Here is a 24,066-nt window from a genome sequence, read left to right as displayed (position 1 = left end):
ATATATTTACTGATTATCTGTATTTTTGTCACTCAGCCTTAGCTGCACAATCACTGGGAAGTGGGATGTATTAAAATATGACACAAATTCCACCCCTTACATCACAACACCAGTACAAAAGGGAGAAGCTTGTATTGTGCTAGTTTTATTGTATTATTACTGTATTCTGGAACTGAGTACTGTAGATTATTTTTGAAAACAGGCAAATCCTTGTCTGAAATAATGCTGGTTTTTTATGGATTCACACATTATGCTGAGCCATATTGTTTAATTGTAATAAATCACTATTGGCAGGATTCATACATATGGACCCACAGTCTAGGTATACTATATTTATTCATATTTTATATAAACCATAAATTATGCATCTAATCTGGATTCGGCAAAAATGCTGCTTAAACTGATGTTTGAATCCACTCATTGCAAAGCAACATTTGAAACACAGTGTATGTCCTAAATAAGTCAGTTTGGGGCATACACAGAAAACTATGGCCTAATAATATGATGTGTGAACTTATTTAGAATATCCTTCCCTTCTGTTTGCAAGGAAACCCTTTTTTGTCTTGCTTTCTGATGTCTGACAAACCTACTGATGCGGCTAGGCTGGGTGTCGCTGGTGGAGTCCCCCAGGGCCGGAGCGGCTGGTGCTGTGGGAGCCGCGGGACCCACTCTACAGGGGGCTGCGTGGGGCGGGCAGCATCGCTGCTGTGGGGGCGGGGCGGTGGTGGGCTTCCCCCCCGAGGCCAGAGTCAGCATCAGAGCAGGTAGTGTGGCGGCCGTGGGGCTCGGTCTACACAGCAGGGCAGGCGGCACTGCCAGGGCAACTGCGGGCAGGGGCGCTGGGGGGGGTGGTAGTGGGCTGCCGCCCAAGGCCAGAGTCAGTGTTGGAACAGCTGCACAGGGCAGACAGTGGAGGCGGCGGCAGGCATCCAGCACCGGGTAGATCACCATCTGGCCTGGCCCGTGGAAGCTCAGCCGCCTGCCATGCCCCACATACGTCACCTCCACGCCCAGTGCCTGCAGCCGCCCCGGCAGCGCTGCCCACCACGCCATGTAGAGTGGGCCCCACGGCTGCCACACTAGCTACTCCAGCGCTGACTCTGGCCTCGCGGGGCAGCCCACTGCTGCCACCCCTACGCCCCTGCCTGCAGCCGCCCCAGCAGCGCCACCTGCCCCACCGTGTAGAGCAGGCCCTGCGGCTGCCACACTACCTTCTCCGGTGCTGACTCTGGCCTCGGGGGCCAGCCCACCGCCGCCACCCCCACGCCTCTGCCTGCAGCCACCCCAGCAGCGCCTCCTGCCTCGCCGTGTAGACCAGGCTCCACGGCTGCCACACTAGCTGCTCCGGTGCTGACTTCGATCTCAGGGGGCAGCCACTGCCGCCACCCCCCACCCGCAGCCATGCCATCTGCCCCACACAGCCCCATGTAGAGCGGGCCCTGTGGCTCCCACAACACCAGCCACTTCAACCCCGGGGGGCAGCCCACTACCAATGCTTTCTGCGCCCCTGCCCACAGCAGCACCACCACCCCTGCCTCCTGATCCTCACTTACCTAGTTGAGATGGTGAAAGTTCCTTCCAACTTGCCTTTGCTGCAGACAACTTGCCTTTGTCTTTTGGCGCGCTCAGCAGCAGTTCCTATTGGCTTTTGAAAGCCATTGGAGGGAGTAGCACAGCTTGTGCAAGTTTTTTTTCTTTTTTTTTTCTTTTTTTTGTGCAAAAAAAGGTGCTGGAACACCGTTCTGAGCGTTCTATGAGGAAAAAAAGCCTTGATTATATCTGTTCTTCATTTTATCAGGCCAGTTTTAAATTGGGACTTAAATGTTCTTAACCTTTTAGGTTAGTAGGCATAACTGGGTTTTTTGAAAGCAAGTTCAGAAAGTTAAATTTTAAAGACACACCATATAAGTACTCATAACTCCTTGCTAGTTGTATTATGAGCCCAGAGACATGCTTATAAGTAAAAATTAGTGATGATTTAATTCTAGTTTTCCCTTCTTCCCCCCCTTTTCCCCTTAATTACAAGGGCCCAAAACTGTTTTAAAAATCTGGAGAGCTTGGCAGTTATCAAGGGTGGAATTGGTATACTAATCCTTTAACATTGTTTTGGGAATCAGTGATAATGAAGCTGTTTTGTTTTTACTAGATATCATTAAGAATAACTAGCTCTACAGTATATGAAGCAAAGTTAGCCTAAGATGGAATGGTCTTTCCTCTTTATGACTAAACTGGATGAGAACAAGAACATTAATGCTATTTTTTTTAGATTGCTACATTTAACTATTACAAATCTGAGGTTTCAAAGGTATTTTTTTCAAAAGGCAACTGGACAGCTTTTTCCCTGAGGAAGATATTTTGCTTCTTCTCTAAGAAGCTTCATGAGTTCTGGCAGGATGGTGGGGGCTAGTCTGAATTCCGGTTTGCCACTGCAGCCACATAGAAGGCAAGCTCCGTCTTCCACATCCAATTTCCCTTCGCTAGGGGACCCTGGAAAGGGCCTGTAGGGGCAATGAGCAAGGAAGGGACCCCTTGTAGGGGCAATGATCGTGGGAGGGAGGTAGCCCTTCCACTGGATCCGGGCAGCCCTCCAAACTAGCGGAGGAAAGATCGGTCATAGCAATATGTCCCATCATTAGTCTGCAGACAGCCAAAGTCAAACTCACTATGAAGCACTTCGAAAGCAACACGGATGAAACTGGGTGAGATCTGATCTTCTCTTTACCCTAAGTACCTTTCTTCCTGTAAAAGGTGCTCGAAATATCTATCCCCCTGTGAGGAGAGAGGGAAGGGAATTTCTATCCTACCCTCTAAAAATAGTGGGGTCTGACTACCCAGGGGAATCAAAGCACTATAAGAACAATTTTAATCTAATTGGATTTATATGTTCCTGAAACTTGGGGACCAAAAATTTTCCTATTTTTACTGGGGACTCTTTATCTACAAAAAAGAAATAAAATTGGACTAAGGATTAGAAAAAAATAAAAAAAAACTTTAAATGCCATTGGTTACATCTTGTGGTGAAGTTTGGTATTACAATGTGTTATTTCCTAGAAGACTCTTGGCTTGAAGCCCAGACCTTAGATAAGACTTTTCTGACCTTGGCACTACCTGTGAGAGACTTAGCTGTAAGAGAATAGCTGGGCAGTATAACTGGCCTACTTGAACTGTGAATGTAAACCTTTACTGACTTTCAGAGTTACATGTGGGAAATTGCTTTCCTATCTCTTTACTTGAGAAATATTGGTCACTATATGAGATGTTGAAATACCTTGGACTATAAAATTTTGCTTGACAAACAACTTTTACTAGAAAGACTATTTATAAATACATGAAAGAGATGGATGAAACCCATTCTTTCAGCTTGTGATAAAATAAGACTTAACATAAAAGATCAAGATGCCAGCTTAGGTACACAAATCCAAACTTTGACTACAACCAAAGAACCAACAGTGCAGAAGATAACAGAAGAAGTGGGACAATCAAATATTAAGACAGAGGACTCAGTTGACCAACGAACACACCTGATGGAAAATCCAGAAAAAGAAGTGACAACACTGAAAATGGAAATGACTTTCTATATAAATCAGAAGAAATTTGAGAAAGAAGAACAACAGATTGAATGGAAGACAAATATATCAGAGCAAACATGGGGAACTGGAATAACAGGGAGACAATTTAACAAATGGGCTAGTCCTTCCAGAAAACTGGCAACTAAATGGTCTCCTTTATTTCAAATAACATATATAATAATAGAGGGAGATCTATTTGATGATCTAAAAGCACTGATATGGAAGCCTAGTTGGCGAAGGATGAAAGCCAGTATAAAGTAGAAGAAAATTGGGGTTTTGACTTATTAGAGGGGATTTCATATTATTAATTAGAGGGTTAAAGGGAGATGTTGAGATAAGGGGAATTTTGGTTATTAGATTTCCAACTAATTGGAAATTAGTTGAAAATAAGGATTTTATCTTTTAATATTTAAAAATTGGACCTAAAAGGGAAAAGAAAATTAATTATTATGAATATATTTGATTTATTGATTAACCCAGGTGATATACATAATGGCTTTGATTTATTAAAGGGGATATTGTATTATTAAGTAGATGATTTAATATGGTGGGAAATAGATAACTTTTAGGAAATAGAACAAGATTACATTCAAATAGATAAAATGTGTATTTTGGATATTATATTTTGTTATGAATTGAGAAGGGAAATCTTGGTTACCCAAAGCCTGAAAATTATAAATATCAAAGGTTAAATTGGAATATTGATAAGAAACTAAAAATCGGATAAAAATTAATAACAGGATATAGATTGTTTATGAAGATTGAATGTAATTAAGATATATATGTAGAAGCTAAAAATTTATTGATAAATGTAATAATGATGTTTTTATTGAGTTGATATAACTAAAACTACTAGCTTGAATACGAGAGAGTAAATGCTAAGGGAAAAAGAGAAGAAATATCTGATGTGGTAACCTGAGATTTGCACTAAAGATTTGTTATCAAACTATTGATTAACCCAGTCACCACGTTGCTTTTTAAATACCTAAATGTAAAATTGGAAAATTAATAAAATATTTTTTAAAAAACCTAATCCTTCCACTACCCCACCATCCTTCCAGAACCAATGAGGCTTCTTGGATGAGAAGTGAAACATCTTCAGGGGGAAAAAATAGTTCAATTGCCTTTTGAAAAGGCACTTTTGAGACAACTATGACCAGGATGACTAAGAATCTCCACAGACATTTACAAGTCTGAAGGACATTTTAATTTGTAGACTCTTTAAACATATTTCAGTTTTAGATTAACCAACTTTTAATGTGTACTTTTATATGGAGCATTAGTAAGTCTTCAGTTAGTGAATGAATATTTTTACTAATTCTTTCAGGTCTTGTTTTGCAATAGACATGGTTATTTTAATTAGAGACGTCTTACCACTTGAATGGATCTTAACAGGCTGTGGTAATGCTTTTTATGCTGAACAATAAATCAGTGAACTTTACTATTATAAACTTTATTTTCCCTTTATCAATTCTAGATGATGGACCTAGTATCCAGCAAGTACTGCTAGAATTGACGAACCAAAGGACTGTCCCCAATGTGTTTATAAATGGAAACCATGTTGGTGGATGTGATCAAACTTTTCAAGTAATCTTCCAACTTCTTTCACTTATGTATGAAATTAACTGTGACTCACATTTTTAAGAAGTTCCCCAATAGATTACTTTCACAAATTCTGGTTATTAGTGAAATAAATTATTGTAAAGAATAACATGCACATGTATATGGGATGTGTGCATACAACATATCCTTTCTGTTTGAAAATTGAGAATGTAGTATCTGCTTTTCCTAATATTATCTTTTTTGTGTTGTTCTCTACAGCTATATATTACATTAATTGCTTAAAAATGAATTTTCCACTTGTAGTATATCATGTCTTAAAGCTCAAGAAAGCACTGATATTCAGTATGGTTGCTAACCTGATTAGTTGTAATCTGTTAGCTAAACAGACCTTGATGATCAGCATTGAGATTTATCTAGTATCCTTCTACTCATAGAAGCAAATAGAGTTTATACGAATGGAAAGGGAATGAAGGCAATTTTTCAGGATTCTTTTTATATTAAGGCCCTTCACTTTTCCAGAGGAACATCTGACTTCTGAAGGGGAAATTGTAAAAGTCCCTTTCATTTCCAGAAATGTTCATGGGATCAAACAGCCAGCCCCAAAAGGAAGAAACCCATTAGATATAATCTAAGAATTATGCATTTGACATTTAAGAAAACTAATAAAAGATTCATCCTTTTTTAATGAGCTATGTTTTTATTGCAGGCTTACCACGATGGTACATTGCAGAAGCTTTTAGGGAATGGAAAGCATGAAGAGATGGAATCATATGATTATGACCTAATTATTATTGGTGGTGGTTCTGGTGGACTTGCTTGTTCCAAGGTATGTCGTCAATGATTTTTTTTAAAAAAAAATGTTACTTCAGTGTTTTAGTTTTTTTTAAATTCAGATTCATCCTATTGGTTATGATAGATAGATAGATAGATTCATCAATATTTCATATTGATGTTGAACCAATATGCAAACCAGTTTGCTTACATCATAGTTTTAAGGTAGCTCTTGGAGAGATAGAGTGAAGCTGCAGTCATACATAGAGTCCTATATGTAAACTTCATCAAATACTATGGCATATGTACCTTAGTCACTATACATCAGCTTTTGCTGCAAATGGATACAGATATTCATGTATTGGCCTTTTTTGGCCTGGTGATCTCTGTATTGAATTTTCCTCAGCCCCCTTCATTATTTAGAGTTACAGGCCTGTATATGGCAAACCCCAAATCTCCTTCCCAAGCCCCAAGTAGTGTGGTGCTACTTCATTGTGGTGATAACTGAGGGTTCTTGGGAAAGATGGGTACAGTATGCAAGAAATGTATCCCAAGAGCAAGTATGCTCAGGTAAAGGAAATTGTGAAGGAGATTCTATCTGCTCAGGTAAAGTAAGTAGTCACCTATACTGGGCAGCAGGGATTTCGAAAGATGCTGGAAGTAAAATAACACTTTACTAATCATGGCAGATGAATCATTTCATACTGCTCAGAAGAGGGCAGTGACAAATCACTCCTACATTTTAGCAAGGAGACCACATTTAATATTGGAGAGGAGTCCTGAGAATTCCATGAATAGCTAAGAAAACAAAAAAATAGATAATAGAACAAATTAAACCCAGAGCTCTCACTCAACCCACAAATGACCAGGTTCAAACTGTTATAATGTAAACACCTCTTTTGAGAAATATATAATCCTGGGAAAGGTGAAACAAACGAGAAAAAGAGAATGAGTAGCAGCAAGGTGGATTGACTCAATTACAGCACTGATGGGTCATGGGTGCACTGACAGAAGAGTGAAAGGACAAGATTTGGGACAGATCATCCTGGAAAAAAATCTATGTAGTCACTTATGAGTCAACACAGACTTGATAGCTCATAATATTGCAAAGACTGGCTTACACTTTCTAAGTTCCAGTATATATTGTTCATGTATAAATTCATCTACTTAATCTAATACAAGCATTTTTTTTTCTTTTAAAAATTGGTACTATATACTTTTCTGTATTTTTTGGAGGCCATGGGGGAAAATAAATATATCTTATCAGGATGAAAAGGAATAGAAGAAATTCAAAAAGCATCATAGTTGCCTAGGACTGTGGTGGCGAAACTATGGCACGCAGAGCCCCCTCTGTGGGCACGCACGCAATCGTCCCAGTGCTAGGCCTTTAGCTGGGTTTTATAAAACGTTTTCGCTTTAGGCCTCCGCCGCTGTGTGCCAAAAAAAAGGCTCAATCAATTTCAACTTCTCACAGGAAAAAAAGATCTCGCAAATTTGGAATTGATTGATTGAACTTTTTAGTCCCACCCAGTCTGCCGTTCCATGGCAACCACGCCCACCCAATGGGCCACACCCACCCAAAGGGCCACGCCCACCCAGCACCCAATGACACATAAGTGGGTTTTGGGTTGCAGTTTGGGCACTCGGTCTCTAAAAGGTTCACCATCACTGGCCTAGGATATCTTTAAAAAGTTAGCCTCACCAGTGGTTTGGGTGTGATAGGCCTTTTCCCAATTCCTAGTTATTTTAATGCTTTTGTAATGCTTGCTAATTAAGGTTCATTCTTTTCTTCCTCATCGTTGTCTTATGTCCATTTTTCTTTTTTGCTTGAAGCAGGGTCAAGAACGTCTACATTTTCTTATGTATTGTATGTGAGAGAAAGTTTCATATATACAGTTGAGGATAAATTAATTTCATAAATGGATTCTTTATATGCAACTAAGTGGCTTGCAAATTGATTAAAAAGTTAATGTAAAACAAGAGGGATTAAATAAAGACTAAAAATCTTTAAAATTAAGCATGTGTGCAAAATCTATTATTCTGAGGATACTGTTCCAGCCATTCTAGAGATAATAATGATAACATTAACAACAAAATAACATAATAATATAATAATAATAATAATAATAATAATAATAATAATAATAATAATAATGATAATAATAATAATAATAAAGTTGGGAGGCACCTTGGAGATCAGGCAGGAAACGCTATACTATGTCAGATAAATGGCTGTCCAGTCTCTTCTTAAAAACTTCCAGATGATCCAGCAATCTTCCAGAAGTTAACCCTCAAATCTGAAAACTCTGTACAATGTTCTAGATACCCAAACCACTTTCAGAGGATTAACTCCCTCACAATGAAACCCTCAAGACCACTCCAGAATGTTCTGGAGTTTCCCAGAATGTTCTGTTCCCAACAAGGAAGGTATCTGTCTGAACATACACTGCAAAAATGGTAATGATCTTGACAAACATCGCTATATATACTGAATTGAATTAATGATTTTTTAATCTTTATTTAACCCCTCTTTTAATTGTTTTGTAATCTTATTGCTTTGTAAGCCGCTTAGAGTCAATTCAATAGTGAGATGGACAGCATATAAATTTATTAATACATACATACACTTAACATGTACATGCCCACGTACACAAGTGTGTAACTTGCATACATTCATTAGAGAAATCTCCAGGATTGGTTTTGACTAGATTTAATAATATGTTAATAATGTAGGGAAGCTGAGCAGTGCACAGAACTTCTTTTCTGTATTTATATTTTCTACTTCTGGTTTTGTGGAACCATGTTTAATTCTATTTATCATCCTTTTAAATAAATGTAATAAATGTTAAATTGACTTAAGATTTGGCATTTTATTTTAATTATTAATTATTGCTACATTTTGTAACTCTTAAATTCTATGTTTTAGAGTCGTAATTTATTCTTATCTATTGCTTATTCTTTTCAGGAAGCTGCCACCTTAGGGAAGAAGGTCATGGTCTTAGACTATGTTGTGCCAACACCATTGGGTACTACATGGGGTATGTTTCATGCTTGCATGGACTTTATTAATGCCACTTATTGCTTAATTTGCTGACGTTCCTGATTCTGTTCTAAATGGTTCAATAAAATTACTATGTCTAATGGGTTCACAGATGTATCTTTGAGAAATTCATTGGTCAGCATATTTCTATTTTCTTTTCAAGCCCATTTCTATAATTATAATTACATAAAAAGGCAGTTACTTATGTAGCTATTTTTTGTTATTTAAAAACATTTTCTGCTAATATGTAAAATGTTATTTTTTTCTGATGTATTAAATCTGCTTGGATAGGCACTTTGTATGTGGATAGATTTGAAATTCTTGCTTGCTTACAATAGAAACTTGATCAGAAGTGAGTACAGGTGAATTTTTATTATTCTATTATGTTTTAGCCATACTTTGTGTTTTCATTCATGCTTAAATGCTAGAATTAATTATACCACTCTGCTATTGCTTTTTTCCATGGTTCCTGCCCTTTTCAATAAATTTCCCCAAAAGATTGTATTGCCTAGCTCTCCTGGTATCTAAAATAACCACTAATTTCCATTCACCTATAAGTACATTAAAAGTGGTTTTTAAATATTGTATTATTTATTTATTTATTTATTTATTTATTTATTTATTTATTTATTTATTTATTTATTTATTTTATTGCATTTATATACCACCCTTTCCCTGAGGACTCAGGGCGGTTTACAGGGAGTTAAAAATCAACCATACAAAAGTTAAAACCCAATTTAAAAAATATTAAATCAACCCTGTACTATTAAAAACCCCAATTAAAATGAATGGAACGTGTGGATGGTGCTCGCCGTCGCCTTATCGGCCTACGTCTCGGGCGAGGCGGTAAGAGGTTGTTTTAATTTCATTTGGGGAGGGTGAAGCAGGGCAAGAAGCAGTTGCAAGGAGCGCTTGCGTGGATTCGACGATTTCCATCCTCTTGGTCAGTGGTTGCCTCGCCTTTCCTGCTCTAACTCTTGGGGAACTTTTCCCGTCTTCTCCGTTCTGCATTAACCGGCAATTTAGCTCGATCCTGGGGCGCCTTGCACTGAACTCCCCTTTCTTGGTTCAGAAACTGGCTTCGGCCTCAAATTGGAGAAAGAGGGGCGGCGGGACGGGGATCAATCCGGAGTGGGAGGAAGGATGAGACGCCCCCGCTGTTCCCACATCTGCTGCGCAGAAGTTTTGCTAAGGTCATTTGCAAAGATCAAAACTTTTTAAACAGGAGGGGCACGGGGTTTTCGGCTCTGTGAAACGGGGTAAGGGAATGCAAACGCATTATTCCTGCGTTTGCAGCTCTTGCTGCGGCTGCTGCTGCGCATGGGGCTGCTGGCCATCCTGCAGGCGCTGGGCCGTCCTGCCGCTGCCCGAGGGGAGGGCCTCGCGCCCACCGGACTCACCTGTGACCAGCACCGCTCCGCTGGGCGATGCTGGCCGAGACGAGCCAGCAGGCAGCCGCCGTGAGCGCGGCGCTGAGGGGCAGCGGCAGGACGGCCCAGCGCCTGCAGGACGGCCAGCAGCCCCACGCGCAGCAGCAGCCACCGGCTCAGCAACAGCTCCGAGCGCAGGAGCCGCACCGCCAGGCTGCCCAGGAAAAGCAGCCACACCGAGAGGCTGCACGCCCAGTCCAGCTCCATGAGGGGCAGGGTGGGAAGCCGGCCGGGAAGAGGGACCGGGAGCCCGGGCCGAGCGCACCTCGGCTGATGGTGAGAGGGAAGCGGCACATGAAAAAGAAGCTGCGGGCGGAGCTGCCCCGCCCTGCGCCGAATGGGAGAAGTTCAAGGCCTGGGGGGGAAGCAGGAGGGGCGCCGGCCATGGCGGGGTGGCGGCTGCCCTCCGGCGCTGCCTGCCGCCCGGGAAACACTGTGCCTCGGGGACCGGCAGAAGCGCGGGAGCAGCGGGAGGGCCAGCGGGGCCAGTCGGGCCTTCGCCTCCTCTGCGATGGACAAGAGCCGATGGGCAGCGCCGCCTTCCCGTGGGGAGAGCCGCCCGACGCTCCCGCCCAGCCGTGTCCCGGAGCCGTGCCGGACATAGCTCGGTTGCGCGCGGCGGCCCGGCTTTGCAAGAACGGGGACGCTCGACTGATTTGTTTTTTTTTTCCGGCGTATAAGACGACCCGGCGTATAAGACGACCCCCCAACTTTTGAGGTGATTTTCAGGGGTTAAAAAGTCATCTTATACGCCGGAAAATACGGTATTATTTTTGGTTCCCTCTACTTCTCTCTTAATATCCTTTTTTAAAAAATATCCAGTTAAAAAAATAACTCAAAACCATTTGCTCATGGGAAGGATTCTTTATAACTAATTTCAAATCCTTATTGAAACTTATCTGGACTTTTAGGCTGCTTGTAATTTTCTAAAATCAATCGTTTAGCCACTCTTATTTTTCATTAAGATTGTTTTTAAATCTTCAAACTTGTATTTAAAATGTCTTTTGCTAAATATTGAAGGAAATTCACCCCATGTTTAAAACTACTTTCTGTCACTACACTATGTAGAGGATTTTTTTAGTAGCAGGTAGTCAGTGTATTACATGGCAATGTGAGGCAAAATAAAGGTGTGTGATTAAATTGTCACATAACATGATGATTCAGCCCAACTTATTTTTCATTTCATCCAGCAGAGATATTAGATTAATATTATTATCATGTTAAAAGGCAGCTAGGATACATAAGCTGGGCTATATATTTTGATAACATTTCTTGAATACTAGTAATATTAAACCAAACAATTAAAATTGCACCTTCCATTTCAGGGCTTGGTGGTACTTGTGTAAATGTTGGTTGCATTCCCAAAAAGTTGATGCATCAAGCAGCTTTATTAGGTCAGGCATTGCAAGATTCAAGAAAGTTTGGATGGGAGTATGATCAGCAAGGTTTGTAAATGTATTTATCTGGCAATATATAAGAACTCATGGTGATGCTAGAATGTAAAATTTTGCAATTAATGTGCAACTAGATTTTTCTCTTCATTGAATATTCTCAAACTTGGCAATCTGGTCTGAATAGACTTGTTCTGTACTTTGCCTTTTAAAGAACAATAAATATTCTTTATCATTCATATTTAGGTTTGTATGTATGCCGTGTTTTCCTGAAAGTAAGACCTACCTTGAACATAAGACCTAGTTTGATTTTTTGGGGGTGGGCCTAATATAAACCCTACCCCCCAAATAAGCCCTAGTTTGGGGGCAAGGCACATGCCTAGAAATAAAGCTTTGGGGAGGGTGGGGCTGCCCACAAGCCCCGCACCCACTTACCAGGCCTCCTATAAATCAACAGCTGCCTCTCCTTCTTCTGTGGCATCCCCCAGCCTGCATTTCGCAGTCAGAGGCCTTTCCAGAGCTGAGAACTGAGTTATAGATTCAATCCGTAGCTCGGTTCTCGACTGTAGAGGCCTTCTGGAAAGGCCAGACCAGAGCTCCATTCTCAGCTGCAGAATGAAGCTGCTCCTTTGGCCACAAAAGAAGTGGGGCAGATGGGCAGGGCTGTGCCACCACCGCGAGATGAGTGGAAAAGACATCCCCCTGAAAATTAAGACCTGGTTCCTCTTTTGGAAGCAAAAAAAGGTAAGACCAGGTCTTACACGGTATGCATGTGTATTTTTTCCCCATTCAGTTGTATCCATTTATGAAAGACCGGTTTAGTCCCTGAAGTTTTCTTTCCCATGAATACAGGTGGTCCTCGACTTAGGACCATAATTCAACCCAAAACTGCAACATAAATTATGTTAGTTGTTAAGAGGATCACCAAATGACTGCCCAATTTTACATTCTTTTTTGCAGCGATCACTAAGCCACCATAATGGTCATGAAGAGATCACTGCAGTCATGAAGCAAACGCTGCCGTTGTTAAGCAAATGCCTGCAGGGGACACTTCTTGTCAGAAATCAGAAATAAATGCTGGTTTCTGGCACAAAAAAAATTCATAAATTGTCATATCATGTGGGACACTGCAAATGCCTGTAAATATTGCCGGTTGCTAGGAGCCCAAAATATGATGATGTGACCACAGGAGGTGGGTCCAGCCATTGTATCTTCAAATCTGGATAAGGTCCCAATAAGTGACTGGTCATATATAGAGGACTAGTGTGTGAAAGAGACAGACAGATAAATAGTTGTTTGTGTATTCGGTATGATTGATTTCTTCTTTCTAAAGCATTTGGATTTTAAATATTTTCCAGATACATATTGCGCTGTACTTGTACAAGCTCGCTATAAATTAGATCTCAATTAAATCTGTTTGCATGCTGTTTTATCTGTGATACTTGCACCTTTTTTCAGTTAAACACAATTGGGAAACCATGGTTGAAGGAATTCAAAATTACATAGGGTCTTTGAATTGGGGATATCGGGTGGCTTTACGTGAGAAGACTGTGACATACCTCAATGCATATGGAGAATTCATTGGACCACATAAGATCAAGGTACTTGCAGAAATTTACATAGATTTTAATCTTCCAAAATTGGTTGTATATACAGGGTGTACCAGAAGTCAGGCCTCATAAATAATTTATTACTTACAGTATATTACATTAAATGTTTGGACTGGTTGCCATCTGCTTCTAAACTCCTTTGAAAAACAATAAATCATGAAACATTGAAATTGGCGTATGGGGTCTGGCTTTTGGTACAACCTTATGTTTAATAGTAAAGTGAAAAATCAGTTAAATGGGTCAAAGTGAATATAGGTCAGGAAAACTTGAAATTTGTTAACCTTGTTTGCAGTTGCACACTACATTATCTTAACTTTGAAACCACTCAAAAAACATTAAATCTATTAGTAACAAATAGATACATGAACATGTTATAATCAGTTTTAGAGGTACTTGTATACAGTAGGTACAGAGTTTTAACTGGAGCTTTGCTAAAAGAAAAAAGTTCTAAGATTTTTACATGTGTTTATATTTGCAAATTGATATTACATTATGCAACTTTCATTGCTGATTTTATCATGCATTTGAATGAGATGTTTCTCTGACTACTGTATTAAATTGAATTTGCATTCGATTATGAAGATTATTGAATTGAAAATCAGTTTTTAAAAATGCAAGTATCTGATTATGTTGCTGTGCTTTGCATGTTAATGTTAATTTTTTATTACTTGAAAGAAGTTACTGTGGTAAAACTACATATACGAGTAATGTAAAGTAGTGAGAATTCAAAGAGGCTTTCTATGCACTTGAAACTAAGAAAATCAGCCTTTTTTGTTCAAGAGTAACAAAAATAAGGTATGGTGCCTGTCTCCTGCCTACAGAAAACTTGGTTAAGAAAGCAACTTTTTACTATATAAAATATAAATATTTTTAAATCCCTGTCAGAAACAGTTGAAACAGTATTGAATTCTCAATGAAGGATTTATATCCATATATGAATAGCATAGCAGCAGCAATAATATACTTATTTAAATTGTTGACTAGAGGCTTCTTCCTAAGATTTTGTGCCTTCAGCTTGGTGCTACGCTGTTGCCCTGCCATCAAAGGACTAAGGGAGAGGGATGGGGGTAACAAATGGGCAATAAAACTGTATGCATTTTTGTGTGGAAATTCGGGAGGGGGGATGACAGCTGAAGAAAAGCAGATCAACGTGGAACTGGTTAGTGCCAAGGCATCTTTAAAGGCCGTTTGTCCTGAGTGAGGAAAGTAGCTAGCACAAATACCTCAACATTTCCAAAACATCACATTTCCTGGTGGCATCCCGTTGGCCAGGCTTGGACTGGTCATGGGGGGAGGGACAGGACTGAAGGAAATAGTTTTGTATTGTTGTGCTGGAATCTCAGATTCCATCTGACTTTCCTGCAACCAACATCTCTTAGTAAAAGTACTTTTCCTTTCAACAAAATGGAGTCGAGGGTTTTTCTTCCCTAAGGGATCAGACTGGGGCAGATCTGACAATATGTTCCTATACTTGAATACCTGGCTGCAAATCTCATAAAAATAAAACAACAACAGTTTTTGCTGTGTCATCAACATAAGATTGATTATGTGCCATCAAGTCACTCTAAACTCCCAGCAACCACATACCGTAGATTGCCAGTCTGTCCTTAATCTGCTCTTTCAGGTTTTCCAATTGTGCATTCATTGCCATAGGAACTGAGTTCAACCATCTTGCTGCTGCTTGTCCTCTTCTCTTTCCTTCACCTTTCTCAGCATTAAAGCTTTCTCTGAGAGCTATCTGGAGGCAGGTTGTTCCACTGGATAAATTGTTCTAACTGTCAGGAAGTTTCTCCTTAGTTCTAGTTTGCTTCTCTCCTTGATTAGTTTCCATCTGTTGCTTCTTGTTCTGCCTTCAGGCACTTTGGAGAATCGAAACACAGAAGATAGTAACCTTTGAATGTTTCATGCCCCATAAATTTTTAACAGTAGGACATAATAAATATATTCTGCTACAAATAGCTTTTGGAAAATATTTCATGTCTAGAAGGATAGTAGATGTGATGCTGTGATTCATTTTACTAGGCAATCAACAGAAAAGGACAAGAAACTTTCTATACAGCAGAGACATTTGTTCTTGCTACTGGAGAAAGGCCCCGCTATTTGGGCATCCCAGGAGATAAAGAATATTGTATCACGAGGTTAGTTGAAATGAAATCATTACTTTTTTGGTTTGTTGCAAAGAATGCTTAATTTTTTTAATAATTTACACTAATATCTCTTTTCAGTGATGACCTCTTCTCCCTCCCTTATTGCCCTGGGAGGACCCTAGTTGTGGGAGCCTCTTACGTAGCTTTGGAATGTGCAGGATTTCTTGCTGGCCTTGGTTTGGATGTCACCGTTATGGTACGTTCAATCCTTCTTCGTGGTTTTGATCAAGAAATGGCAGACAAAGCAGGTGCCTACATGGAAACACATGGAGTAAAATTCATCAGACAGTTTGTTCCTATTGAGGCAAGTACTCTTCGGTGTAAGATTATTTTTTTTCTTTCCATTATTGGGTGATATGGCAGATAAGCATAAACAATGATTTAATTTGGAATGGCTAATATACAAATCACAATAAAGACACTAGCAATACAGTTTGCTGTAAGTTTTTTGTTCATTCTTCTTCCATGCAGGTTATAAAGCTGGAAGATGGTATGCCTGGAAAACTCAAAGTAATCGCAAAATCCACTGAAGGATCACAAGTGATTGAAGGAGAATATAACACTGTAAGACACTTTTGCATTTTTGTGCATATGGTTGGTAAATCTTAGAATAGAGTTTAGCAATAGCTGCCATTGCAGTTTTTGCAAAAAATCATTGAACATTTGTTATTGGATTGCTCCCTTTGATTTAATTGCTAATTTCTATCCATTAATCATTAAAGAAATCAATTAAGAAAAGATGCTAACACTTTTGAATTTGTTTTATAGCAAAATCTATTGTGCTTTTAAACAAAACTACTTCTGAATATGCAAAAGAGTTCTAATATAGCACTGCCACACTATATTTCAATCATGATTCATTTTATTTAGGTTTTGATAGCTGTTGGCCGTGATGCTTGCACTAGGACCATTGGCTTGGATAAAATTGGTGTGAAAATGAATGAAAAGTAAGTATTTGATCTGTTTTTTTCCTGACAACCTGTTTGAAATTCTATTTAAAAATTATATTAAAAAAACCAAAGAGAATATCGTCCACATGTTTTCTTAGAAGTCCTGAATTATAAGGTTACGACTGAATCTTAAGCATTGTGATCTTAGTTTTAGATTAGTTCAGATTAATGACTGAATGCTTGCAATTTTTATTGCCAGTAATGAAAATGCACAACTTTTTTCAATTTTGAGATTTTTCATATATTTTTTATTTTGCTGATTGTAGATAAGTATTATGAATAAAGTGGAAGATCCCACTTCCTTGAGTTAAATTTTAATTTGTTAGACAAACTCTGAGATTATTTACTTTGGGAACATTTTATTATTTGCTTGAGGAACATATTAAGCATAAATCTTGAGACAAATTGTGTGTGTCAGAGAGAGAGAGAGAAGTGCAGTTATGTAATGGAGCTGTGATTTTCAGCTGTTATCTTTTCCTTTCATAACAAGTAATGGGAAAATACCTGTGAATGATGAAGAACAAACCAATGTACCTTATGTCTATGCGATTGGGGATATTTTGGAAGGAAAGCTGGAACTTACACCAGTTGCCATACAGGCAGGCAAGCTATTAGCTCGCAGACTTTTTGGAGGAAGTTCTACAAAGGTAAATGTATATTCTTAGTGATGGTAGTGAAAGACTTTTAACTTTGGAGAAAAAGCTGGCAATCTTATATTCAGTAACTTGAAATTTCTATGAGCTATTGCACTAAATTTTAGTACAAAGCTTAACAATTTTGGTAGAAAGTACAACTAATCTGTCTACTGATTCTAAACTTAGCTCAAATGCAGTACAGCAGTAGCCACTGTTTTTCAAAATGCAACTAACAAGATTTTATTTATTTATTTGAATAAAATGTAACACAGGTCCTACATAGTACTATATAAATTCTTATGGGGATAGAACTGGGGGGAAGTCTAGATAAGTTACTCCAGTAATAACGTTCAGAATTCAAATTAAATTGTATTATGATGCCAGGCCAACATGGTTAGAAACAAATAGTCAAAAGCAAAAGATTGAAATGTCTCAACTTAAGATTTGCAATAATTAAAAATGCTAGCAATGATTGTAATATATTGCTTTAGAAATCATCTATATTTTTAAAAGTAAAATAGCAAAATTTGGCAACATCAGTATGTAACACAGTATTTATTATATCATTTTTAAAAAATTATATAAGAAACTTCTGCCTGATCTAGCATCACTGCTAAAGAAGGAAAAAAATAAGCCTGGGCCATAATATCACAACTTTTTCTCTTCCATAAAGTTTAAATATGCATACCCTTTACCTAATATTTCATAAAGGGCTGAAAATTAAATTGCTTTTTTTACTACAGAGTAGACCACTATCCATACATTTGGTCTTGAAATATTTAAAGTAGAATACAATTGTTGGCTTCTTTGCTATTGCTGTTACATGTTTTGAATCCTATTGTATGCTTCTACTTTTAGTGTGATTATGTCAATGTGCCAACTACAGTGTTTACACCTTTGGAATATGGTTGTTGTGGCTTACCAGAAGAAAAAGCTATTGAACTATTTGGTCAAGAAAATATAGAGGTACACTTGAAATTTTTTATTTGAAAACCCATTACATAAAAAATATAACATACCACCAGCTATGTAATCCACAGTATGATCTGTGGTAATGTCTGCTGTTTTAATGTAATGTGATATAAACTCTACCATTGATGGGAATATACAGGTAGTCCTCGACTTATGACCACAATTCAGCCCAAAATTTCTGTTGCTAAGCAAGACAATACATAAGTGAGTTTTGCCCATTTTATGACTATCTTGCCACATTTGTCAAGTTAATACCTGCAGTTAAGTTAGTAATACGGTTGTTAAGGGAATCTGGCTTTCCCATTGACTTTACTTGTCAGAAGGTTGCAAAAGGTGATCACATGAACCTGGAACATCGTAACTGTCACAAATACATACCATTGCTAAGTGTCTGAATTTTGATCATGCGATTATGGGTATGCTGCAACAGTCATAATTGTGAAAAATAGTCATGTGACTTTTTTCATTACTCATGTAACTTGAACAATTACTGAAAGAATGATTAAGTCAAGGATGACCTATATATTACAACAGACCATCCAGTTTTACACAAGCTAATTATTTTAATCTGCATTGCATAAGCTAACTATTTAAATCTGCTTTACATACTGTGTATTTTCAGTCACCTATCAAAATGATTTTAATATACAGCACAAGTTTTCAAAATGAAGCAATACAACAATAGGGCTATTGTTATCAGGCAAATTCAAAAAACAGTCGATTATGACTGTAAGCCATATGATTGGTACTCCAGTTAGTAGTTAAAAAATTAGTTGGGATTTTTCCCACTTTGCCTAAACGAATTCTGCATTCCATGTCCTTTTGATTCAGTGCTCCTTCAGCAAAGTGTTTTGAGCCAATAATTTCCATTTTGATTGCTTCTTGAATCAACAAAATCCAGTAATGGAATTTACAAGGGATTTTTCCCCCCTAGATATCTTTATCAAAATATAACTCATTATTAGTGTCTGGAAAAGGTTATCCATACCAACTAATACTTCAGTTTTCCTCTTGAAACCCTGATGATCCATGGTTTATTTCTGCAGCCCACTGCAGGATTTCCCTTCCTCACATGTAGGCGAGCTGCCTGCTCTCTTTTGCCAGGCAGCTCTTTTGCTGTATCTACTTAATGACCACAAATGGGAGAGCCAGGATTGCAATTATTGAGTGAAGCAGTTACATGGGCATCTTGCTTAACAACCACTTCATTCAACCACAAAAATCCCAATCCCAATTGTCAGTGTCATTGAGGACTACCTATACTGGATCCCAGTGTCATTCAGCAAGAAAGCATATATGAAAATTGAAAAGAACCAATCTAGAAATAAGTAGAAATTTCCTGGCAGTTAGAACAATTAACTGGTGGGATAGTTTGCCTTCAGAAGTTGTTGGTGCTCCATCACTGAAGGTTTTTAAGAAGAGATTGGGCTCGAGCAGGGGGTTGGACTACACCTCCAAGGTTCTTTACAATTCTGTTACTCTGTTAAAGGTGTGATGAGAGAAATAAGGCAGGTATTGAAGACCATGTCAGGAAGACATTGCAATCAACTGAAAAACCAAAGCATCCAAAATGGAGGGGTTTTTTCCCAGAATGGGACCACCCTAATATTTTTTTGGTAAAATAAATGCAGAAGAATTCATGCTTTCACTTCATAGTTTAGACTTTTGCCATGCCGACCTCTAACTTTAGTCAGCAAATGCCCATGATGTCAAACACAATAGATGCATAGATTAAAAAAAACCTATATAACAGCTGAATTTTGTTTTTCTTCAGGTATATCACACTTACTTCTGGCCACTTGAATGGACAATACCAAATAGAGACAACAATACCTGTTATGCAAAAATAATCTGCAATAAGCTTAACAATGTATGTATTTTGCTCTAAAATAATTTTTTTATGTTCATATCTTCAGAAATAATGTTATGTGTATATGGATTGCTTTATTGATGTTTTCAATGATCCTAAAATATTTGCTGTAGGTTGGATACAAAAATCCTTCCTTAATCAGAAGGGTTCTTTCAAAGGTCTGGGATCTAGTAGAAATGATTATTAATTTTTGCTGTCTCCCATTATTCTGAAGCAGTTTTTCCTTTGGGGAAAGTAATCATCAAGTGGAATGTGATATTGGTCAATTTCAATGTTTATTTTATTAGTAATATCACATGTAGAATTTCATTCTTTGTCTAATTCCTGATCCAAACCATCTAATTGCTTTGAAATACCATTATATATATATAAAGCTGTTAAGATACATACCTATGTAGGCTTCCCAAGAAACTGGCTTATTAACTTTATTAAAGCCACTAAGAAGACTACACACCAAAACAATCCATTTGTGTATATTTTATATACATTATGTATGCAGATACATAATTTAATTTCACAGGTCTTGCAGCTGATTTTTAAAAAGTATGGATAAATTGTATTCTCATATTCTGCCTTCTCTGTGTATTCTCACAAAACTGGATTAAAGTTTCATTTTGTCTCCTAGTTTTGGGTTATTTGAGGGTTTTTGGTTTGTGTGTTTTACATACTCTAAATTTAAAGTGCTGATGATATAATTTTGTTTTCTTTTCCTAATTTGCCAGGCAATCCAAATTTTCTATGACTGTACTTCCATTACCTTAGAATTTATCTTACATGTACCAATTTTTTTTTTAGGAGGCAGGTTAAAAGTTAAAAGTTTCTATTATTTTCAGCAAGATTAAGTGCTAGCATACGGAATTTGATCATTATTCTTAGTAGTTGTAGAAAGGGAGAAAAAAATGAAGTAACTGACCTCTATTCTTGTCTCTTCCTCTTCCTCATACCTCCTAATTACAGAACCGTGTAATAGGATTACATGTACTTGGACCGAATGCTGGGGAAATAACCCAAGGTTTTGGGGCAGCAATGAAATGTGGTATCACAAAAGAATTACTTGATGAAACAATTGGTATACATCCAACTAGTGCAGAGGTAATAATTATAATGCTTTTTAAAAATATTGCTTAAAAGATGTTGCATATTCATCCTGTTATTGTCAGGACCCACCCCAAACCACGTCTTAGGAAGACAAAAACTCTTGGAGTCAGTTCTAGTCCAAAAGGAATCTTTACTAGGACATGCTTGGTTGTGGGAATACAAGACAGGACTTAGTATTGTTTTACAAATTGAAATTTTATAAAGGGTACCCGGTTCAACCCCCCTTCCCTCAACGCCATTTGGTCAGCCCCCATCCTTCTACTTCGTGTCATCCCTTGCGTGGGAAAGAAAAAAAAGGAACTTCGAATCTTTATGGTTATTGCCTTCTTCCTCTCCAGAATTAAAAGAAGACACAAGCCAGATACCTTCCTCCCTTTTGATCCCCCCAGTTCAAAAGGTTTCCTTGGTCTCTGAAATAACCTAAGGCAGGCTGAATCCACATATGCTCCTCCTTCCTCGGGAGATGGCAGAGTCCATATAGGGGGGCGGATAATGTTTTAAACATACATTTATGAATGTGATATAAATGGATTCTGACAAGTTATTTTCTAAAACAATAGTAATCATTTCAGGTTGAGTTACTTTTTGTTTAGGTGTCAGCCTTGCCAGGTAAGCCAGATAGAAATCACAATCAGATGAGTTAATCCCACTTCATTTTAAAGCTGTATTGACAATATCTTGCAAGTCTGAAAGTACAATTCCCCTCCCCCCATCTCCTCTAAACCTCCTTTCTATGAGGGAAATTCGGAAATAAACCTCCGTTTGTTTATCAATGACAGACATTCGCAGATACAGAACTTTTATTATACACATTAGAAAACTACAACATTAGATTACTTTTTGACATAATTGCCATTCGAATTGAGGCACTTGCCATAATGTCTTACAAGGTTTGAAATTCCTTAGTAGTAGTCACTTGGTGCCAACTCTGGGCTACGGGGGCTTGGGGGGAGGTTGATCAAAAACATCCCAATGGAACTGCTTCAAAAGTTCTTGGATGTGTCTAGCAGTGTGCAGGCGAGCTTTATTGTGAACCAACACTGCACCAGAAGTCAGCATGCCCCGACACTTGTTATGGATGGCTCGTCTTGAGTTTTCGTAACGTTTCACAGTAGACTTCTAAACTGATGGTCGAACCACGATCCAGGAACTTCACTAGCAGTACTCCTTTGGCATCTTCACATTCAGCGGGATTTTCTATGGCACCACTTTCAGTGTGTTGTTGTTGTTTCACGATAATGTTCACCCGCACACTGCTTGTTCTTTTATAAGGAACAGACAATGTTTCATCAGATATTGTTGACCTTTGACGAAAAACTGATTAAGAAACTATATTACTTTTTATTAAATTTAAAAATGGAGGATATAATCGAAAGCATTCTATATGCTTTGTTGTTAGGATTTTAATCTAGTTTTGCTGTTTCATTCTCTTACAGGTATTCACTACAATGGGAATTACAAAATCTTCAGGAAAAGATATCACTCAGAGTGGTTGCTGAGGTTAAACCCTGCTGTTTAAACTATTTTCTGATGGGCCACTAACCTATTGGGAGTTTCATAATGCATACCAAATGCACGGGTAAATATGTGATTGTAGTATTTTTAATACTAGAGGTGATGCATTTTTGAACTTCTATAAAAGATGGTGGTCTTTGCCAGAAATAGTAAAACAGCAGGGTGAACATTAATCCTGACGTGATTAGAATGGCACGCAAGTGTATTTTTGAAGTTATGGCTCTGAACCTCATCTGGAGGCGAGTCATGACTGATGCTTTCTAGGCAAGTTGGGAAAACCTATTCGTCCAGTCAAACAAGTAGAAAAATTTCTTCCAGAGAAACGTCTGAATTGCACAGGTGGAATTTTTTTAGTTTCAGTGGTTTTGTATAAACACTCAGGCACAGTTGAATGTATGGTTGATAAATTTTGCTAGCATGCCCTGTTAACTTTGTTGAGATAGTAGTGCATTTTGTTAATTGTTAATATAAATGCTGAGGTTTGTTTGCATTTTTTATAAATATTCCAGTTCATTTATTAGAATCTGTTAATGCATTGCATTCCCCTGGGCATTAAAGTTCCAATGACATGAAATGTGTTATGTGTTGTTTTTTAAATGAAATCCTTATAATTCTAGTCATCAGGAAAAAAACAGTGCTAACACATGAAATTATCTTTACTAATTTTGGGGAAACAATTACTATTTTGGCATTTCCCTTTTAAAAAATCTTCCGCCCCCCACATTTATATATTCTAAAATATTCCCAAATAAAATTGAAACCATCTGTTTATGTTTTCTGTTTGTGCAGTAAGCAAATAATTTCAGCCATACAATGAATGTATTTGGTTTGGTTGCTAGTTGTAAATACATTGCCTCAACTTTGCCATAGCAATGACAATTAGGTTTTGTGCTTTGTGAAATTCCTATTACAGTAAATAGTTTTAATCTGTGGAGATCTCCTTGGCAATCCTCTGCTTAGGGTAGCTTGAGAAGGGTGTCCAAATATGTATGTTTTAAATGCTTCAATTCAAAAATTGTATTTCATAGAGAGTTTTAAACTATGATGCATCATGGAGACAAGTCCAATAAATAAGCAATGTTATGTGTGTAAACTGTTATATTCATTAAAAAATGCAGCTTTTACTAAAATACATATGCATTTGTATTCTTCAAAACTAAAATCATATAGTGCCAGGAGACACGTAGACAACTTTTTTACCATGGGGTATAAAATAGGATTTTCTGTTCTGCCTGAGGGGTGCAGGGATCTGGGCAATGATATTTATAGAAAATGACCCTCATGTTGAGGAAGAGAAGTAAGAAGTTTTAAATTATTTGCATTTGAGACTGCAAATATTAATGTTGTAGAGATTTAAAACACCAATTTTGTCTCTTAAACCCCAGATGAAAAAAATCAGCCCAGGACTGTGGGATGTCTCCATTACTGTATTTACAATAAGTATCACATTCAAGTACCAATATTGTTACTTAACAACCACAATATAGAAAAAACCAAAACCTTCA

At 38.0% G+C, this 24,066-nt stretch overlaps 1 protein-coding gene across 3 annotated transcripts in view; it reads left to right on the top strand.

Annotated features, from left to right (window-relative positions):
* The window catches only part of TXNRD3 (thioredoxin reductase 3), a 34,742-nt gene extending 11,051 nt beyond the window's left edge, over positions 1 to 23,691 (top strand). For 2 of the 3 annotated variants that reach the window (XM_083352221.1, XM_083352220.1), the window contains exons 3-16: positions 5,047 to 5,156; positions 5,839 to 5,958; positions 8,869 to 8,941; positions 11,699 to 11,818; positions 13,223 to 13,365; positions 15,397 to 15,512; positions 15,600 to 15,825; positions 15,993 to 16,085; positions 16,392 to 16,468; positions 16,962 to 17,118; positions 17,965 to 18,072; positions 19,853 to 19,948; positions 20,906 to 21,040; positions 22,483 to 23,691. In XM_083352221.1, the coding sequence (XP_083208347.1) occupies positions 5,047 to 5,156; positions 5,839 to 5,958; positions 8,869 to 8,941; positions 11,699 to 11,818; positions 13,223 to 13,365; positions 15,397 to 15,512; positions 15,600 to 15,825; positions 15,993 to 16,085; positions 16,392 to 16,468; positions 16,962 to 17,118; positions 17,965 to 18,072; positions 19,853 to 19,948; positions 20,906 to 21,040; positions 22,483 to 22,545 (1,637 nt within the window). In that variant the 3' untranslated portion in view covers positions 22,546 to 23,691. Of the gene's footprint in view, positions 1 to 5,046; positions 5,157 to 5,838; positions 5,959 to 8,225; positions 8,361 to 8,868; positions 8,942 to 11,698; positions 11,819 to 13,222; positions 13,366 to 15,396; positions 15,513 to 15,599; positions 15,826 to 15,992; positions 16,086 to 16,391; positions 16,469 to 16,961; positions 17,119 to 17,964; positions 18,073 to 19,852; positions 19,949 to 20,905; positions 21,041 to 22,482 lie in introns of those variants that run through there. The other variant, XM_083352222.1, reaches the window with a different exon arrangement.
* Positions 23,692 to 24,066: the final 375 nt, after the last annotated feature.

Source organism: Vipera ursinii (assembly GCF_947247035.1).
Source record: "Vipera ursinii genome assembly, chromosome: 2".
In the NCBI taxonomy this organism is placed as follows: domain Eukaryota; kingdom Metazoa; phylum Chordata; class Lepidosauria; order Squamata; family Viperidae; genus Vipera; species Vipera ursinii.
The sequence above is the reverse complement of the archived record's forward strand: the minus strand, read 5'-3'. Positions and strand labels throughout refer to the sequence as shown.